The 19,923-nt window shown below is 42.0% G+C and overlaps 1 protein-coding gene across 1 annotated transcript in view; it reads left to right on the forward strand.

Moving 5' to 3' along the window:
• Positions 1-18,372, forward strand: part of LOC107190099 (monocarboxylate transporter 11-like) — a 62,329-nt gene extending 43,957 nt beyond the window's left edge. The window contains exons 6-10 of the mRNA XM_015578832.1: positions 1,326-1,490; positions 7,667-7,946; positions 9,250-9,424; positions 15,556-15,762; positions 17,951-18,372. Of these exons, the coding sequence (XP_015434318.1) occupies positions 1,326-1,490; positions 7,667-7,946; positions 9,250-9,424; positions 15,556-15,762; positions 17,951-18,372 (1,249 nt within the window). The remainder of the gene's footprint in view (positions 1-1,325; positions 1,491-7,666; positions 7,947-9,249; positions 9,425-15,555; positions 15,763-17,950) is intronic.
• The last annotated feature ends 1,551 nt before the right edge of the window (positions 18,373-19,923 follow it).

Here is a 19,923-nt window from a genome sequence, read left to right on the forward strand (position 1 = left end):
CGCAAGACAAATTAACGGGCCACGGTTTTTACGAGCCGTGTTCACGTGCCAGTAGAAGGGAGAAACGGTGGGTTCGGAGCGACCGTTGGCGAGAACCAAAGGCTCGTCCGGCAATTTATTTCGCAAACAGAGTCGACGACACGATGAAAAATGACGAGCATAACAAACAAGGACCGCGGTGAGACGGGCGCACGCCCTCTCGACCAGAGAAACTAAGGGGCTTTCGACGGTGAAATACGGAAGCTCCCAGGAGGCGAAATCGAAGATGATCAGTCTTCGTTGCAGATGTACTGACCGCACGCTCTGCGCCCCGTGGACCCCTGGCGCGCTCGGTCTAGAGAAGAATAAGTAGTTGGTCAAGCGGCTTCCGATTAATTTCGTGGTAAACTTCGTACTGTACAGAAATAGAGTATCCATTCGTATAGTATAATCGAACAGGCGAACGTGACTGTTCGTGTGAAAACGCAGCAAGCGATCAATGTGAAGTTTTGTGTCTGGGAGCCATTTTTTTCCCTTTTTTTTTATTTTTATTTATTTTTGAAGGGAATAGTTGAATTTCTCGACTGAACACTTCAAGATCTGCGTCATATCAATGAAACTACGGATTTAGTTGAATATTAACCAACGATAGAATTTGATGTACTTTTAAAAAGAGAGTTGCAATTTTTTTCTTGTAAATTGAAGGGTCCAGTGCACAAGGGAGCCTATGCCCCAACAAAAACTCAAGATCACCTTGATATTTGAAAAGGAAATAAGATATAAAAAAATCAAATTGTATCCATCCGATGCATCCGTTAAAATGCTACATAATTTATTAAAACGTTTTCTGATGCAATCGACAGTATATCAATACTCCTAATTGATTCATCATATAATTATTGTTTAGGAGATACTAACTAAACACCAAGAGTTACCAGAATCAATAAAAATCTCATTTTCTACATTTTCTGACATACCCTCCCTCTTGCATTGAACTCATTAATTAATCTATAATAATTTATTAACTGTCTACTTAACATATTTTACCGCCACAGGGTGAATCATCCCCCGATAAATTCTCAATGTTTATTCGAGAAATTATTCGCCACTCATACCCGATATATTCACGACAAACACCGTCCAACTATCTACCAAATGAATAATTAATGTCGGGTCTCCGATTTCTCGAGAAACGGTTCCCACTGCGTTCCAGCATTACCCAAAACTCCCTTGCTCGCGGGACCGTCGCACCTGTCGGGAGAAAACATTCGTATCGCCCCCCCCCCCCACCCCTTCGCCCCTCTGTTGAAACCAAAACGATCTCTCAACGGTGCAAAATGTAACAGCTATGGTCTGGTGTTGGGTACCGGCGCGGGCCTCGTCAGGGAAACCGCCGGCGTGGTGCTGGGCCATTACTTCAGGAAACGACGAGAGTTCGTCGAGATGGTCGTGCAGTCTGGCGCTGGCGTGGGAATAGTGCTCTTCAGCGTCTTCTACAGGGAGGCTGTCGGGTAAGTTTACACCACCGTGTGCGCGCGTGTATGTAACGTCCGCGGTTTGTCCGTTGGGAAACACGCTCCGATAGGCGTTTTTTCGACTGTCTCGACCGTTTCACTTGAGGGGGAGGCAGTCTAGTGTAAACAGCTAGAAATGAACGAATTTCGGGGAATTTATTGCGAAGAAATTAGTAAACCCAATCTCTTTGAAATTTTGAGGATAACTTTATTGTACAATTAACATTAGAACTACCGATGATAAACATGTCAAACTGTTGAAAATTTACAAACTTATACATTAACTAATCTCTTCACTTTCATATCGTAATAAAAGTTCCAGAGATCTTAGAATATGTATTGGTATAATATTTTAATCATTGTTATAGGAGTATGCTGACAAGTCATTTTGATTTGTTTGGTAGTTCTAGTGTTAAAGTGAGTAAAAAAACGTTTATTTCCACGACAAATCCGTAAATATCATAGTTACAAGGATTTATGTGCAGCCTGTGAACAAAGAAGGTGTTTCACACTGGGGTATATAACTAAAAGAATACAGACTCATCTCGATTATCGTCTGACTTGTTCTACACGATTATTGTCCAGGCGTTATTCCCACCACTGGGAGGTGTTGGCGTGGAACCTGTCAAGCGCGTATTTTGTTGCCCCTCAATTTTTATTGCCCAGAAAGTATTATTCATTCGTGATGCAATTGTGTGATAAATGACAAATTAAAATTGTATGTGTACAAAATAGTCTATAGTCAGATTTATCAGAGGGTTCCTCGTGACATCGTACGAATATGATTGAAGATCACTCACAGCCTATATGATTTCATGTTGCGCCTGTTGTTTCTCAGTATAAATATTTCTACAATTATATGTTCATAGGGATAGTTGAATATATTGTACGAAAGAATGCAATTTAATAATATGAAACGTTCTTGGAGCTGTGATGTTTTAATAATTGTCAGAGATCAAGTGTTATTTCACCTGTTTAGAGGGAGACTAATGCTCTTGCCGACTTCTAGACAGCTGATCCACGGTTTGCCGCGGATCTACTGCATTGCAGGTGCAATACACTCGGGCACTCTGTTCTTTCGAAGGAAAATGATCGAGACACAGAGACTTTGGGTAGTCAGTCAGAAATATTTCCATCGATCTCATGGATTCCTTTCAATCCAACCGATTCTCAACTTCACCTTTCTCAAAAACGAAGCATCTAACGACAAAATATTATTGCACATTTTCGACTGATTTTTCCATATAGAATCACATCCCGATTCTGATTGTCCGACGATATCGGAAACACTCCGTATATAATTACGAATAGTCGGTGGCCATTCATGCATTTATAGAGTCATCTGTCCTCCAAACCGTATAGAATAGAGATTTCAATGAAGCTTAACCACATTAGCGTATTATTATGATAAACACTCTAAAATCCCTCGTATCGGAAATAAAACTATGTCTAGTTTGAATTATTCTTAATTAGTGTTGTAATCAGCATAACACCCTGTATAAGTCCGTTCACAAAGCACGATCATGAACATCCGTATTTTTTCCCTCTATTTTTCCGAGATGTTTCCAGGGGCAATAACAGTGATTCCGTGTTCCCCAGCATAATAGAATTCGCCCCCTAACGATCCAATTTCATTCCTCCCCCCACCACACCCCCTCTGATTTCGTAAATATTCTGACAACGAGCCAGTCCGAATTCGCCTGAATACCGGTCGGTTGCGTGCGCCATCCCCACGTCGACGATTCAATTCCATTCTTCCTAATTTCCTAACGCAGGGGAAACGACGTGGGCTACAAACTCCACTGCGTAACATGAGCCTTTCACCCCACCCGCCACCCCTTCGCTAACGATTGAGTTTCAGTTTATCTAATTTACTCGTTTCGCGACGCCCACCACCAATTGGAACCGACGCGAGCAGAGGCTCCCGTTTCATTATAAAACGCGCGGCGATGTTTTAACCGGCCGTGAGAATGAATACACGACACACCGCACGTCTCAGAACGAAAATGAACAGATCGGTTGCGCTGGATGAAACGGGGTCGCGTTGACAGACAAATGTAATATAAGGTGCGGTTGGGGAACAGTAGAACGGGTCTGTGTGTAGCCAGACAAGGGGGGAGTGTGCTTGTTGGCCTGTCAGGCAGACAGAGAGATTTCTATTTAGCTGAAACACATGTTGAATTCGTTCCACACGGAATGACGGTTCTAAGTAATTTTCACCGTGGGGTTTCCAGTAGGTTTCTGTTAGTCGGTCGTTTAACAATACGTAAAATTTTCTCGTAAATTAGTTCGGTTTTGTGGACGTTCATATAAAGTCAGAATTTTATGGAATAATTTCTAGGTTGATGGATATTTATCTGATATTTTGAATCTTGCGGAATAGTTTGTGTGGAAGTAAAAATGAAGCGAACATTCTGTTGCAGTGTATTATAATTGCAGAGGTGGATGACTGGTGGACAGTTATGCATTTAGTATATAGCTCAGTACAGTGCGAAAGAAAATCTTGTTGGATAGAATATCATAATGGAAGTACAATACTATATCTCACTATGATGTGTAGCAAAATCCCATCGGGATAGTATTTAATAATAGAAGCAGTATCTCTCAAAGTGTATCACCAAGTAGAAGAACTCGATATATATATATATATATATATATATATATATATATATATATATATATATATCATCAAGTGAAATAACTCAATATTTAAACCATTAACTGGAATAACTCAAACATATAGCGCCAAGTGGAGTAACTCAATATTTATACCGCCAAGTGGATTAACTCAATATAGAGACCGCCAAGTCCGTTTTCGAACTTCGGCGAAAAACGGCACGAGAGAACGGAATTTAAAAAATTTATTTCCTCCAGACGATTACACCGTTTTCAACGGAACATTCTTCCTTCGAAACGTCTCGGGGCGGAAGTCCTCACGGGAAACTCTTGACACGGCAGTTGTGCCCGGCTAGATGTAGGTTGCGAGAGAGAGAGAAACGGTGGTGGTTGATATCGGGGAGAGAGCCCCGAGTACGTAGGAGTTCTGCTGCGTAACACGCGCGTGGATCCTTTCGCCCACGTACGCCCCGGCGTTACCAGGGGAACACGCCCACGTGATTTTTCACGGTAACCGTTTCCGTGGTCGTCGTCCCACGCACCCGATAAATCTGACAGACACACATACACACAGGACCAGTTATCTCGGTAACCTGGTGTATTGAAAAGGTAAAAAACAAAAAAAAGAAAGTGCATTAATCGGTGTGTTTCGTATCTGAAACTGTATCCGAGTAACCGAACGTCGGAACGATTGAATTTTTTTATTTTAGGGGGTGGTATTCCGTGATGCCATCAATCAAACGGACACCGACGTGGTTCCATCAATCAATTATCGAGACAATCGCATTGACTTCGCGGGTCCTGGTAACTTCGTTTAAGTTTTACAAAATGAATCGAGAAAAAGAACCGTGTGACTGGTGTATTTACTGTTTCTCTTTCGATAACGTAAGAAAATGTATGTAACGTGACATCAACAAATATCGGTCTCTGAATATAAATTAAAAATGAGTTTACTATTTTTAGAGATTTTATGGTTACTCCGATATTTCAGGCAGAGTTTCCAAAGAGAGGTTATAGAACACGATAAAAAATTAAATTAGACCAAAGAAATATCGTCACGGACAAGAAAATCACACTGGTCTACAGTGACTCACAAGTTTGTTCACGGAAAGATTGTCACGTTTGTTGACCAAATCGCTTACCAAGCTGGAAATTTTATTTCAAAGTTTAGAAAAACTGGCAGTGAAACCCAATATTGTTTCGAGATCCGTACAAAGTAGCTTCGGAAGCCTACCATTACTATAAAGGGTCAAGAAGAAAATGGAATAAGTTCCTGATTAGCGTTGACATGAATATAAGGTTGCATGATATGTAATAGTGCCCGTGAAAATGTACGAGCGGTTAACAAGTCGGGCGAGGATTCGTGAAATTTTCAGAAATTCATGGGAATGCTTTCGTATGGTATGCTCGTCAAGTTTGTTCCCGTCCCTCCAATAACGTTGAAACTCCTCGTAAAAAAAAAAATACGGAAAAAGACCTCCCATGTTAGAGGGGTGACTCGTGTTGGAAGGTGTAACAGGAGGAGGGCGTGGAATTTAATCGCGTTCCGCGACAGAAACAATAAAACCATTAACTACCGGGCTAGTACTGCTCTGTGTACGCGGCAGAACGACATTGGCCAGTAGTATAAGTACGGTATTAATGCGACACGTGTTACCCGCGTGATATACTGTTCGCCGTTACGCGACAATCGTAATCCTCGTCACCTGGTTATTTATCGTGCCGTAATATACACGGGGTGTTGCTTACGTAAGACGAGCTTCGTAAAGAAAGTGTACACATTCCCGAGAGACGACGTCATGGCGTTGTGTATTTTCGACACGACAGAGTGGGCGAAGAACGTAATAAACGTTCCTCGCGAGGCTACTGGTACGAGACGAATGGAGGCGGAGTTATCGTTACAGAGTGAGTATTTGCTCGGTCTCAAAATCGGAGCATCGGTACCTCTTGGGAAAGTCTAGAAACAGAGTAAAAGATGTCCGTGGGTTCATTTTTTTTTTGTAAGTTTAACCCTCATCTGTCCCTCATTTTCCCAACTTCATTTATCCCTCGGTGTCAAATTGATCCAATGGTAAAAAATTAATACAATGAAGTGATAAATAGTTAAATGTGCAAATTCTTTAAAGTAAAAATCTTCGGAGAAAATTGTGTCAAATTGACACAAGGGACGGATCAGGGTTAAGTGTTTGGACGGGTGAGTGGACTTGGATGATGGTAGGTCAGATAAACATCATATTATCCAGAAAAGGAGAGTAAGCATGCTCATGGCCGGACAAGGAGAACGACCATGATTTTAGTCAGACATGGGCGTTGTGCTTTTTGTCAGGTAAAGAGTATGACCGTGACTTTACATAGACAAGGTGTACGACCATGATTTTAGCCCGACAAGGAGTACGGTCGTGATTTTTCTGGGACAAAGAAATTAGGTCTTTGGCCAGACAAGGAGTACGACCCTAAGTATTCTGAAAAAAGAAGATTATGCTTTTGACCGAGTAAGGAGAACCACCATGACTATAGCCAGACAAGGAGTACAAAATTAATCATAAAATTAAATATCTGAGTCACTGCAATTATGTATTGTGCACCACCTAATTTTTAGTGAAACAATCAACGAGCAGCTCTATGATAGACATTCGCGGCTTGGAATAAAGATGATACTCCGTCATTTCGGGAGAACGACAGACGATTCGGTTGCATGAACTTTAAAGCCGTTCGAAACAAGACCGTGAATGGCTTCCGACTGTAGTATTTCCTTGGCCTCTCAAACCTGTAGAAACCTCTGGCTCGTGTTTCATGCCGCGCTCGCGTTATGAACTTTGCGGTCGCTTTGACCCCCCTCGACGAGAACTTCCCAGTCGGCAAACAGAGCACACGCTGGCGGACTCGTCGCGAGGAATCTAATTTCATCTCGATGGAACAGACGCTTCGGATTCTCAGGAACGGCATCGTCGTTCTTGTCCCGCGGCAAAACCAAAAAAATCAAATCAATTTTGCTTACAGCCACGCGAGGAACGCTCAATCGAGCACGTTCCAACAGTCACGTGTTTCCCATCAGTTGATCCTGGAATTTTCAAGCGGGACTCCCTCGAATCCACAACCTAGAACATCTTAAACTAGGACTACCTTTCTTGTACAATAGATTCTCGAAAAATTATTTTTTTTTTTTCGTGTGTGCACATTCAAGTTCAATATTCAGGAGTTTGGTATAATGAATAAAACATAATGCATAAGAACAAGAACACCTGTGCTCTTATCTTCAAAGAATGACAAGTAATGCATAAAATACTGTTCGTAAATATTGTGCGAAGTTAATAGAAAAGAAGCACTCGAATATAATAGGCTGAACATTGACATTGAAAACATTTACGACCTTCTGCACGATGAAAATCGAACTCGCGGGTGAATCCACCGAAACGTATCGACTGAATCCTTGTGTTTATATCGATGTGGTACGAAATCGATGGGGTAGCGTTTTGATACGGAGGAGAAAAGTTGTATGACAAAATTTAAGGGCAATTCCCTTTCCCCAGGTCGTAACGTTCACGATGTTTTCTCAGAAAGCTGGGCTGGAAACGGGGGATGCAGTCGGTAACTGGAGCTCTCTCGTTGGCTTTCTTCCTGGGCTTGATTTACAAGAGTGCCTCCATCTATCACCCTCAACGGCGGGCAATGCTGCACCTGAAGAATCAGCGGGGCAAAGTGAAAGAGAAGAGAACCAAGGTGCCGCCTAAGCAGCCCTGGGTGGATCTAAGCCCGCTGGGAAGTCGTCCCGTCAGGATGTTGATGCTGGCTGCGGGAGCCGCTGGTTTCGGCCTTTATACTCCTGCTTTCTACATCGTGAGTACATTTATGATACAAGGATTATTATTCGAACGACCAAAATCCAATAGCGTAGATCAGTCGTCGGTCAGAAAAGTGAAATGGGTCGCTAACTGGTCAGACGCGTGGGTTAGGTCAGTGATTGGACGGGAAAGTGGGGCATGTTCATAAAGGGTCAGATAAGTAGTATGTTATTATCATATGTCAGACAAGTAGTACGTCATCATGGTATGTGAAACAAGTGGTACACTGCGATGATATATCAGGCAAGTAGTACATCGTCACGGTATGTCAGACATGTAGTACATTATCATGATATGTCAGACAAGCAGAGCATTATGGAATACGAGGACTGACGGAAACTTTGAAAGTGTACAATATCGGACAAAGTTATAACAACTTAACATAACACTCGTCGATGATTTACGGTATATCAGATCGATATCATTTCGCGTAACAGATATAATTTCGCTTCTCGAACACTTCACTGTAGTAGCAGTGTGTATCCCAGGGCCACGATTACAGAACTGCCACAAGCACACACGTGCGCCCGCCGATCAGCCACGTGACTGTAGTTTCGAACTCGATTTGTCGAGCGAAGTTTCACCGAAAGTTAGCCGGGTTTACACTCTCATAATCGTGGCGGACGATTCGGCCCGGGTTCAAATTCACTCCGTATAACCTCAGGAACTTTCACATTGAACCCATCCAAGGGAAGTTAACCCGGGGGGTGGGGGTGTCTACGTTTCGAACAAGTGAGAATGAAAACTGTTCACACCATTTTTCCGTATCTTTGCTTTTTCACAACTAAAATATTCACCTAAAAAATCGTCAAAAATTCTCCAACGCGTGCCCTGGCAAATTTTATCTATCCGATTTTTTACAGAATTGTTGCACGCTATTAAACAGGAAAATCCGAGGTAAATCCAATAATCCGAATTTTCTCTATTACTACCCTCGTGGTCGAGATGAAGGGTTGAAACTTGGCACAAACTGTTTCTTCTTAACAAGCGATCGAATGGTATATCGTCAAATTGGTCTAAGGGCACTTTTGACCACCTTATCCTGCTACATACCCTTTATGCCAAATTAACATTCAGTTTAACTATTCGTTTCAGTACTCAAAATAAATTTACCTAGTGGTCGGAGGTTCATCTCCCACGTTGCTTTTTCCCCGTAGCTGAAGCGGAGTTTGCTTGTGAGTGGGTATACGAGATAGAGATTCCTATAACGATAGGAACCAGTCTGACGGCCGGTGGTGCTGGTTACCTGGGCGGCCGTTTCACCGTTGCAATCTCCTAATGAGCGGTATCGGTTTCAGGCTGTACACGGGCACGAGGATGGCTTGGAGGCCAGCGCTGTAGTGCTACTGCAGACTTGTCTCGGGTTGGCAGCGGCCCTCGGTTGCGCGGCTTGGGGCGTTGTTACTGCTCGGCCATCTGCTCAGTGTCTGGTGTCCAGGCAGTATCTCTGTCAAGCGGCGCTCTTAGGAGTCGGTCAGTATGCAACCTGTCATAGTGCTTTATCTATTAACGCATTGCCTACCGGCTGCAATTTAGGAGGATCGATAGGTCCAATGGTCAACACCGAAGGAACTGTAGTCTGTTAAGAGATGATAAGTTCAGTCATAGTTATAGTCGTAACTGCTGAACAAATGTACCGATCAGTCTGAAATGTTCGGGGTATTAGGCACTTATACTAAGAAATTTTTATGTTAAATAATATTCAATGATATCGTGTCAAAAGAAAATTTGAGATTTTATTCTCTGGACGTAGTCAATTATTCACCGTTAATAAATGATAGGTTCACTTTTTTTGAAAAAATGGTTAAGTGGTGTGTTAAGGTCCGGAAACTTGATATATTTTGGAAATTAATAAACCAATTAAATATCCTTTTTAATGATACAGATATTAGAGAAGTTGATGAAATGGAGAGATGAATAAATGAGCAAGTGGGACAAGTGAAATATGTTTGTATCTAGACAGACAAGTATGATAGAATAGGCGAAACAGTTTTCCAAAAAGACACCCTATATATAGAAGCGGAATAGGTTATACGCAGGACACGTTGATTTTGATCATACGTCAGGCAAACAATTATTACGTAAGACAACAACAAAATATTTGTACCATGTAAACGAAACTGAAATGGTCGGTATACAAGTTAGATAAAATAGAACCATCTATGTAAAACACACAGGTCGATGTCCACATAAGCAAGGAACATGGGGAAGTCAATACACTGAAATACGTAGGTACATAGAAAATGAAACGTATGTGAACCATACTGGTACGAGGTACAGATAAGTAGAACGAGTTCGTATACAGACAGGCAAGCACAATAGTGTCATACATAGCGAACAAGTAGAGCAGAACAATCTGTCCCGTATCCAAGTAAAAAGAATATCGTCTCTGTCACCTGTCAAGTAGTACAGGACCATATCTAATCAGAAAAGACAATAATTCGAATGTATTCAAACAACTAAAATGAGAATCATATGCAAAGCGAAATGTCTCTACGTTAAACTACTACAGTCTCTCCACGGACAACCCAGTTCCGGCCAAACGCAACAAGTGATATAACCCTATCTGTGCTCAGACAAGACACCGGAACAGGATCAATCCACGTTTTTCTTTGCCCAAAATAAAAAAATATATTCTTCTCGACCGTTTACTGCGTTACAGATTTACGCGACGAATTATTCACTTGTCCCTTGTTTTTCATTAGTCAATTTCAGGAATTATTTCAAAATTTGTAATTCAATTGAATGAAAATAATTTGCCATATTAACGTTTCTATTTATCGAACCTAAATTTTAGGTCGATATTAGTGATAGTCATATTAGACTAGGTCGTTGAATTCGTCTTGATGTCAGCTACGACTCATGTATTCTTTAATATTCATATCTGTAGCAAACCGTCGGTTGACTAACTTGAGTTGAAAACATTTTTTCGTCAGATTATCGCAAAATGCCTGAAAAATGGTGGTTCGAGGATAATATCCTGTACATTTATCATCCAAAACCGTACAATCACGAATGTCAACCGAAAAACACGAAAAACCACAATCCACCAAGGAACCACCCAAATGGGCCGTTCGTAATGAAGTCCTGCTCCTAGTCTCTCCACTGGCAGCGTTTTAAAACCGTCCCTCGGTCCACAGACCCCCCATTAACGATTCCACCGTTCCTCTTTGCGATATTCGCCTCCTGTGACCAAAGCAAAGAACCGAGGCGAAAGAGAGAGAAAGGAAGAATCTCTGGGGTGTGGGACAAGGGGTAGAGGGTTGGTGACTCGGGACAGAATGGAAAATACTTTGTGTCGGCGGGAATCGAGCGGAGGGTAAGCCGACTGAATGAGAGGGCAAAGACGCGTGCATGCGGCCGACACACTCGAAGAGAGCCTCGCCGGCTTCAAAAGGGTGATAGAGCCCCCCCTTGGGTAAGGGAAATGGGAGGGGGAGAGTCTACCCCAAGAGCTGAATGAGGGTCTACGTTTAGAAACGTCAGGCCGACGAACTTTTGGTAGAAAAGCACAACACCTGACTGGCCAAGCTGTGGTTCCTTCTTTGTCGAGTACCGAAATATCAGTGACTCGTATACAATCTGTTTCACAAGAGCGTTGGAACGATATCTGGAAAAATAATTGACATTTTTCAAAAACTCAAAACCAGGCTTATAGTACATCTAAAACACTACGACGTAATTACCTACTATAATGCATAATTTACGTAATTACCTACTATAATGCACTGTGTGCACGTGATAATTTTTCCACTTAAGAAATATTCCACAGAAAGCAATCTTTATTCCTGTTGGCCACTGTGTGCTTATACAGTGTTAATATACAGAATCTTTACTTCTTCTTCGTTCACGATATGTGAATTAAAATAAACCTCTTCAGGGACTAATTTTTTAAGGCTTGAAAAAATATTTCTCTTTTTAATTTTCCGGTGGACTTAAATAAAATATATTCATAAATATTAACAACAATGAATTCGTGGAATACCGTGTTTTGTTGGAGAATTTTCTAGTGAAGGTTTAATTAAAATTTTGGAATGATGCTTGAACGAAAGAAAAATTAAATGTACACATTTGTGACAAGTGTGTGAATTTGAATATAACATTTGAGATTCCATGCGTAATGTGGTCAAATAAATATGAGGGCTTCGTTGCTGGAATCTGTGGGGGTCACTGTATATTTTTCTAAAACGTCCCAGGCGTCGTTGTTATTTCATCCCCTTGGGTAGATTTCTCTCGTTGACGTACTGACCACCAGATATATATCTCCAAGGGAGACCGAAATTTGCGACGGTCCGACCGATCGAGGGGGTGTTTGAAGTGCCTGGAATATTTTACCTGCGGTCGAGCGTGAAATTTTCATTCCCCTTTGTTGGAATTGAAGTCGCTTTCGACGAGGAGTAAGGGTGGATTTTACGCCGAGGGGAGAGATATTTAAATCTAACTGTTGACACACCTTTTATCAACCGTGAATTCACTGTCGGATTGGTTGCGTCGGAAGTGTGACGTAAGGAAGAATTTGAAAACGATTTTTGGATCAATTGCACCCTGTTAATTAACACGTTTTACCATATTCGACTGTGAGTCGATTTTTCAAAATCAGCTTCGATTCCATAAAAACAGTACAGTATGTCACTAGTGCACTCTATAAATTTTATTAAAGGATTACTAGAAAAGAAACAGAAACATAAATATTGATCGTAATCGGGGCACGACCTTTTTTCAAACAATCACACAGGATTACTAATTTCTAGCTTCTTTTAAAACAAATTATCCAAGGTAAAGACGCTTCGATACATTCCTCTGACCAAAAAATAGTCAAGCATGTGTCAAGGATGATACCAACCTGTGCAAAATATGGTACAGAGCTGTGTCAAACATGGTCAAACAGAGTCAAGCATGGTCAAACAGGGTCAAGCATGGTACAAAACTGTATCAAGCATGGGCAATCAGGGTCAACGCCGGTTCATCGTGGTCAAGCAAGGTCGAACATGATACAAAACTGTATTGAGTATGATCAATAATGGTCAAACAGGGTCAAGCATGGCCAGGCAAGGTCAAGTATGATCAAACATGATCAAGCCTGTTCAAAATCACATTTTTCACCTGATAAATCAACAACTTATAATTTCCATTGGGCTCACGTGCAAGAACGGATTCAATTTCACGCAACCGATAATCCAAATCGAGATCAAACGTTTTCTGCTTGCTTTCGGCCATTGAAGAGGAGTCTGACCGCAAGCACGTCAACGCCACCATAACAACGGGACGTCCGTAGCCGCAAGGGGCGTCGAGTTGAAATGCAAAACGCGACCCAGCGAGAAATTTCCCGGGCGAACATAACTCCTGATCAGCCGCTGAACTTTCCCCTCCTAAACGGGAACCCTCCCCTTTCTCGCGACAAGCCAAGAGTCGAAATATACAACGAAGAGCCAAAATATACAACGGAGACCTGAAATATACAACCGAGGAGGGTGTCAGATCCCCGAAAACCGGCTTATCCGCGTGTCGGAACGAATCGAGTTCCCCGAATGAAATAGAATGTGTGGTGGCTTGCCAGCGAGAGATAAACCGTCCGGTGGAAAAAAAGTATTTGCAATTTCCTCCTCGTCTTTCTAATGGGACCAGAGAACGCATGTGGCGTATTTCCGACTATTTTATTTTTACGTCTGGTAAAATCCGGTCGTATCAAGATCGAGCAAAGAAACTCGAGAAAGACTGGTGGAATTTGTTTTGTGGAAGGCTGACGATTCTCGTGACGGTGGTAAATGTAATTTCAGTTTGTTGGTAGCGAAGAAGGGAGATATTCTGTTCTCGTGGAAATTGTCGGGGAATTACTTGACGGGAACTGTGAAGATAGAAGGTAGGAATGCACTGATGAAAAAGTGATATCGGATATGAACAAATAAGTAGAATCAGACCGTGTGTGTACAGACAAACAGAGTAGGATCATATATGAACAAATTTACTGCTTTTCTTTTGCTTTTTCAACGCTGCTTTTCTAAACTAGCTTTTCCAACCTTACTTTCCTAAACTAGCTTTTCCAACCCTGTTTTTCCAACCCTATTTTTCCAAGTCTGTTTTTCTAACTCTGTTTTTCCAACCTTGCTTTTCAACCCTATTTTGCACGCCTTGCTATTCCAACCCTATTTTTCCAACTCTTTTCCAACCTTGCTTTTCCAATCCCTGCTTTTCCAAACCTGCTTTCCTTTCACTTTTCCAAACCTTCTTTCCTTTCGCTTTTCCAAACCTGCTTTCCTTTCGCTTTTCCAAACCTGATTTCCTTTCGCTTTTCCAAACCTGCCATCCTTTTGCTTTTCCAAACCTACTTTCCACTTTATCGTTTAGCCTTGCTCAGTCAAGACTGACGAGTTCTAACGGATGAGTCGTCATCGTTCCATGTCATTCCTCCCTCTCGTGTCGACACCGTCGTCTCTCGTTTAAATTCGTCACCGTCCGCCCGGGCGTTCCGGCCGTCTCATTATCGCGTCCCGTTTGCTCAGTCCTCCATACTCACAAGGAAATCGGGATCGCGCTAAAACAATCGTCACCTCGTACTCTGTGCTTGACCTATTCCCTACCTTCGTTCAACCATCCCGTTTAAACAGTCCAGCCTATATATACCTTGCACAACAATCACGAACAGTTTCTATGAAACGCACGAAAACAGGCGAACCATTTCGTAATTTCCACAATTCACGTCCATGGCCCGATTATTAATTTCCAGCAGGTGTACTCGCCGAGAGTATCATGATCAAGCCATCAGGGCTTAGCCGTGCTACAGAGGCGCCGTTTCTCGTTGCTTTATTTCCGGTCGCGCTAATGACTGCGCACTGTAAGAGGATTACCAAGTGAACTGTACACTGTGCTGTGTGAATAGCGTGCTTGTGGCTCTATGTGAGGGTGTGCAACCGCTGCTGAAAAATGACCAGGGAACTCGCGCGGTACGTCCGCCCCACTCGACGAAAGAGGAACGACGATTTTGTACCGCGACGGTACCCTTTGCTCTGGAACATTCGTGTTCGACGCGATATTCCTGGAATTGTTATTTCTTAGCATTTATTTATCGTACAATAATAACAGTAACGAGACCTTGTACTGGGATGTTAATAAGAGAAGAAAGAATTTGGAACGGAACAGTAAGGTGTACATTAAAGAACAATAGTATAGTATTCCCTCTTTGGGTGTGGTACAACATATACTTATGTCAGTCTCGTAATTTTTAAATAACCATTTCATTGGCTGGGCGTTAAAGGGAAGGAAACTGAAGGAAAGGAAGAGGGAAGGTGTAAGATAGGGGGGGGGGAAGAAATAAAGTATAAATATTCTCCAAAGATAGGTGATAAGTAGAGTTTAGATATAAGTAATGTATTCGTGTAGGTAGAATTTAAATGCAAGGGTGGATGACAGAAAATCTTATTTTATAAGTGAACCTCCATTTTGGTGGTGGTAGAAATAGTTTATAATAAAGTTGTTGATACGAGCTTTTATAGAGAGAGAATGATCCTATTTGTCATAAATGATTCGAAGATAAGGACACATAGAGTTACTATATTCGTGACAATGAAACATAACTAATTCTCGTCCATTTTTTTCCTTTATTAAAGCCGTCGCACAGGTAGCGTTGGGCAGTGTACAGGGTTACCACGGACTGGTCCTGGCGTCCGGTCTCTACGGCGCGTCCCTGGGCGGCGCCCTTTACTCTCTGAAAATGCTGGCCCTCGAAAGACTACGGGCGAGACACTTCGCGCGGGCCTGGGCTCTCGTGCAGGCCGCGGAGGCTCTACCTATCCTTCTCGGAGTTCCTCTAACTGGTAACTCTGTACTCTGACACAGAATTTACAGTTTCAACAGTAGTTTGACACAGAATGCACATTGTCAACAATAGTTTGATACAGAATTCATATTTTCAACAGTAGTTTCACACAGAATTCATATTTTCAACAGTAGTTTCACACAGAATTCATATTTTCAACAGTAGTTTCACACAGAATTCATATTTTCAACAGTAGTTTCACACAGAATTCACATTTTCAACAGTAGTTTCACACAGAATTCACATTTTCAACAGTAGTTTGATACATAATTCATAGTTTCAAGAGACGTTAGACACTGAATTCACATTGTCAACAGTAGTTTCATGCAGAATTCACGGTATCAACAGTAGTTTGATACAGAATTCATAGTTTCAAGAGACGTTAGACACTGAATTCACATTGTCAACAGTAGTTTCACACAGAATTCACATTTTCAACAGTAGTTTGATACATAATTCATAGTTTCAAGAGACGTTAGACACTGAATTCACATTGTCAACAGTAGTTTCATGCAGAATTCACGGTTTCAACAGTAGTTTGATACAGAATTCATAGTTTCAAGAGACGTTAGACACTGAATTCACATTGTCAACAGTAGTTTCATGTAGAATTCACGGTTTCAACAGTAGTTTGATACAGAATTCATAGTTTCAAGAGACGTTAGACACTGAATTCACATTGTCAACAGTAGTTTCATGCAGAATTCACGGTTTCCACAGTAGTTTGACACAGAATTCATAGTTTCAAGAGACGTTAGACACTGAATTCAGATTGTCAACCGTAGTTTCATGCAGAATTCACAGTTTCAACAGTAGTTTGACACAGAATTCATAGTTTCAAGAGACGTTAGACACTGAATTCAGATTGTCAACCGTAGTTTCATGCAGAATTCACAGTTTCAACAGTAGTTTTACAAAGAATTGGCAATTTCAACAGTAGTTTGACACAGAATTCACATTGTCAACAGTAGTTTGACACACAATTCACGGTTTCAACAGTGGTTTGACACAAAATCGAGTATTCGACACAGATCATTTCGGAAATGTTTGTGACTTGTCTATGTTACTTTCTTTACCGGAGTACGTAAAATATCGTCCGATCTCGTGAATTTTGAATCACACGGTTGCCTCGGGGCGTATTTATACTGTATAAACGTCCCTCAGTTTACGTGGATTGCAGATCCCGCGTAGTTTTTGTACGCGATGTGTACGTTCCGCGTGGTGTTCTTTTACGCGGTAGCAAACCTATGTAAATCGAGTCCGACAGTCTAAAAAACTTTATGTATAAGAGAAGCTTGTGTGATGTCATAAAAATATTCACTCTACACAAGTTTCATTACCACACAAAAAATACGAATTTGGAATCTACAAGGTAATAAAAAAAAGGTTAAAGTGCTAATAAACATGGGTCGAAAAATTAATATTTTCAAGGTTATAAGCAATTTTTTTCTTCCGGTTGAAACGAGTGATCTTCTCGCTTCGAGAACTATCGTACTGTATGGAAACAATGAATTATCATTGCTTCTTTTTCTGGTTACAGGAAGTTTTATACAATTCTTATCGGATCTTTAATAATTTTCTTAATTCTTCCTATACGGCACCGATAGCTCCCAAAGCGCAAAAGTCACTCGCTATAACCGGAACAAACAATTGTTAACAACTTTAAAAACATTAATCTTTCAACCCATATTTAAAAGGACATTTTGTTTTATCAATTAACGAGTTGATACCCTAGATTGTTATGAAGCTTTTTTTTGTAACACCCTGTAAATGAATATATTAGTTGGCACGATTTCTTAACGAAATCGGTATTGACTTCTATGGATGTCATGAATCTATCATCTTCAATTTAAAATCGAGAAAATACTTTTAATTTGAAATGTGTCACCGTACAATAAAAGAAATATTGAGTTACTTATTAGTGCACCTAATGGTATCTGAAGAAACATAAATTAACGAAATCAGTACCTCGTACCCTCCACCGTACCCTCCATATTACCCTCCACCCTACCCTTCATAGCACCATCCATCGTACTTCTATCGTACCCTTCATCGTACTCTCTACCCTGCCGTCTATCGTAACCTTCATCGTACCCTCCCACGTACCCCCGTAGTACCCTCGACCGTACCCTCCATACCGAAAGGGTCCAGGGACAGTTCCAAACTACACTCCCGCGATCTTTCAGGTTACATGAACGCGTACATCCCAAGAGTGGGTTACTACGCGTGCACGTTAAGTTCCTTGTGCGGCGCAGCGTTGCTCTTCCTGGTCGGATCGGGTCAACAACCGTCGTCCCCGATATTGCCCGACTCGCATCTCTCCACCACGGCGGTGCCGCCACCTAGGACCTATCCGCCGCCGCCGAGGCCACGGCTGCCCAAGTCCCAATCGCTCCACGTCCCGTTGGACATCGACGAGAATTTACGGGAGAGGGACATGGATAGGATGCACACCGCCGAGAATTATTACCAGCCGCAATTCTACGGGCCGCCTCTCAGACCCAGCAAAAGCGTACCCGAGGGGTTGAGCCACCAGAACTCGTACAGAAACCGACCGAGGCGTCATCGGGACGTCACCGTGATCGAGCAGATCACCACCAGCGTCTAGGATGTCGACGATCGAACTGCGGGAACAGTTTCGAATTTCGAGCGCCGTTTAGGCGGGGACACGGTTCTGGTTTAGGGTAGAGTCGGTCGAGTTTATATCGACCACGAATCATGTTCCGGGTCGGGTCAGGCAAATGTGGATCGGTCATGGTTGAAGTCAACAAAGACCTGTTTCGGGTCGGGCAAATGTCAATCTGCCGTGGTTCGAGTTTGGGATCATTTCGGGTAAATTTTAGTCAGCCATGATTGAAGTTCAGAATCGGGGATCTGAAAATTTTCGAATAGCCACGATTCTGGGTTAGAGCCAGGTCGGCCAAATTTGGATAGGTGCAATTTTTGTGGGGCCATAGTTCAGGTTTAGGGTCGCGGTTAGACTGGAGTCGGTTTTAATGGTTCTGAGAGGCGGGATGAAATGGGATAGTACCACTGATTCGCACATGATGGGTAGACATAAAATTGTATGCGGTTATGGAAGATCCAAATAAGTGCGGCAATTCGTTTGAATACTATTTTTAGTTATTACTTGAGATCATGTGACATCACAAAATGAAAGATCTCTGTTTCCATAAACATCTCCGGTCTGTTCACTATATTTCATAGATTTACGTTACAACGTATAGTAAGACCACATAATTATCACAACATTATTCGCTGAATAGGGTACTGAACTACTCAAAATGTATGACTCAAATAATGACGAGATCTGTTCCCCAGACCAGAATGTCCTCAGCGAGTGCATTATACGAGGGACGTGAAACCAGTGAATACATTTCAATCATCAGGAGACAATGTCGTGGAATCGATCGTGTCGCAGTTCTTCCAGGAATGGCCCGACGATGATGACCTCTCGATCGGAAAATTCGTCGTTCATGACCGTTCCTCCGTACACGCAATATCCGTGAACAATACGGGGGCCATTATCGGGACGGGGCGTTCAGAGCTCTTCAACGCTGGTGTGACTGGCATCGGAATCTCGCGTCAACGGAAATTCGATCAAACAGGAGCGTGTCGACGCTATCTAGCCCATCTCGTATAAGATTACCGATCGAATCACGGTGATTGCATCCCGTTACTGGTAAATTTCGCGTTGCCAACCGTAGTCGCCGTTTATTGGTCATGGCATTGTTTGAGGCCTGTGACCTGAACGAAAATTCGGGCAGAACAGAGTTAGATCACATTCGACAACGAGTTCGTTCAATTTTCTTGGTCCTTTGTCTTCTGAGACGATGTTTTTAATTGAAACAGAATTAACAAGTTGTATTATTCCACTCGCAAGTTGTGTTAGTTTCTGGGTTGCCCAATAATGGCGCTGTTGTGTTAGTTTCTGGGTTGCCCAGTAGTAGCAAAATGTCGCGATGAATAGGAACTTGACGTATTAGGTGGGTGGAAATAAATGATCGGTGCTGTTAAGATACTATATAGTTTCCATGGAACATTGAAATTGTTCTTTATTACAATTGTTTTTAATTTTACAGATCCTAATTCACGTTACCCTCTGAATACAGAATTGAAGAAATTTTGTATACATTGAAATCCTAACAGGCCAATGGTA

The sequence above is a fragment of the Dufourea novaeangliae genome, unplaced genomic scaffold (assembly GCF_001272555.1).
Source record: "Dufourea novaeangliae isolate 0120121106 unplaced genomic scaffold, ASM127255v1 scaffold172, whole genome shotgun sequence".
Lineage (NCBI taxonomy): Eukaryota > Metazoa > Arthropoda > Insecta > Hymenoptera > Halictidae > Dufourea > Dufourea novaeangliae.